The 2,018-nt window shown below is 40.9% G+C and overlaps 1 protein-coding gene across 1 annotated transcript in view; it reads left to right on the top strand.

The window, feature by feature from the left end:
* Positions 1-2,018, top strand: part of LOC101861328 (dynein heavy chain 5, axonemal) — a gene marked incomplete in the record, with an annotated part of 153,119 nt that overhangs the window by 80,635 nt on the left and 70,466 nt on the right. Inside the window, 2 exon segments of the mRNA XM_013081818.1 lie at positions 794-919; positions 1,446-1,526. Coding sequence (XP_012937272.1) covers positions 794-919; positions 1,446-1,526 — 207 coding nt within the window.

Genomic DNA, 2,018 nt, shown 5'->3' with positions numbered 1-2,018 from the left:
CCCGGCCAGAAAGCTCCAAAACAAAACATATGCAAACAAAACGACAGAGACAAAGGATGAGTATCATCCATTCATCAAGTCAATTTCTAAATCCATCCTTTCATTTTTCGTTCATACTTTCATTATTTCATTCATAAAGTTGGATCTACTTAAAACATGCAAGAAGATCCTGTTACATCAAGCTTTTGCCTTTTCTAAGTTGTGGTTGGTTGGCAGGTGATATGATTTGATTTACCCCGTCTTTCTTATCAAACATCTATCGTCTTTATGTTTTCTCCTCCTCTTTTGTGTTTGTTACATGTACTCTCTTGTCACACCTGTAATCTTCGAATATGTGGCATTCAGTATATTGCAAAAGCCGTAAAACGCTTACTAAAAATATTTTTCTTCTTTCTCCCACGAAGTTAGATATACTCTAGACAATTCAGAAGGTCAAAGTATGTACATGTACATCAACTTCATGATTATGTAATTTTTCTTCTGTCCTTATAAACCCCCTGCTGTTTCTCGGGGTTCGAGCCTTAGGCCCGACATTGTGTCCTTGGGAAAGGCACTTCAGACGAATTTTCCTCACTCCACTCAGGTGGAAATGGGTACCCGGCCATAAACAGCGAAATATCTTGTCTGTTTGGTAGTATTTTAGCGCCTATAAAATGGCAGCGTGCACTATATGCTTCCCAGGATATTGATATTGTTTCCAAATGTTATCAGGTCTGTTTGGGTAATAGTTTGGGCATAAAGGTTGCTGTTGAGTGGTAATTTGTGCTATACACGTGATATCTGTTTATCCCAGGTGATCAGCGAGCACAAGGATGTGGTGAAAATCGTCATCCAGCTCAACTCTATCATCAGCACCTTCAAGGGCGATGTCCAAGAGTCATTGGACACATTCACAGGCTATTCAGAGCTCTGGACTCAGGTATACCAGTTTCTTTGCTTTGCAGTAAATATATCAAATCTTAAAATGTACATTATGTATTTTTACGTCGCCATCAATCAACTTAGACAATTCAGGGAGTGGTGATGTGGGTAGTGAGGAGGCCGGGGAGGCTTCGGCTCTATCTGTCAGATCCAATCCAGGCTGTGAAGGAGGGATACAACAACTCAGCAGAAAGACCGAATACCCGAAAAAATCCATCTAACTTGGGAATACCTCACACCCCATTAACATAACTGTGATAATTTAGAAAGCTGGCTATTTCGATCCTGAATGCCTGGGCCAATCCGAGCTATGTTGGACACACCCAAACGAAAGGACGGAGCTACAGGTTAATGTATTTTCTTTACATGCTTCCATCCCGCCAGGCTCATGTACTTGCCGTTATTGGCTCAAATAGGTTAATACTAGTAATTTACCTTTTTTCAGTACTAGAAAGGATATTACGTGGGTATATGTGTTCAGGACAGGCTTCACAGGCAGGATTGTTTTTGTTTTTGTTTCACAGGAGCCAGAGACGAGAGTGAAGGAATTCATGGCGAACAATCCCATCATGTCAGAGATTGAGGCTCAGATCAGATACTATCAGGTCAGAATGTTTTCTTTTAGGATCGATCAAATTGTGAGCGAGTTATTAGAAGAAAAGAAAATGGAAACAGGGGAGGAAACGAGAACACAAACACACATACACACATGAACATACACGCCTACGTGCATACATGTACCTATACATACCCATACACCCAAATGAATAATCTTAAAAACACAAGCACATATATACACAAGAAACATACCTCAACACGCATACGCGTATACACACGCACTCATACATGCTATGCACGCACAACACACACACACACACACACACACACACACACCCAGACACACACACACGCGCGCGCGCGCACACACACACACACACACACGCACACATAGAGACGAGTAATCTTAAACATATTAACACATAAACACACACACACGCACGTTCCTAAATGCACCTACGTATACGACAGAAAAATATTGAGAATAAGAAAAGAGATTGAGAGAAAGAAAAAAAAAAAGAGAGAGAGAGAGAGGGAGA

Source organism: Aplysia californica, unplaced genomic scaffold (genome assembly GCF_000002075.1).
Source record: "Aplysia californica isolate F4 #8 unplaced genomic scaffold, AplCal3.0 scaffold00001, whole genome shotgun sequence".
Taxonomy (NCBI): Eukaryota; Metazoa; Mollusca; class Gastropoda; order Aplysiida; family Aplysiidae; genus Aplysia; species Aplysia californica.
This window is presented reverse-complemented; position numbering and strand designations above follow the sequence as displayed.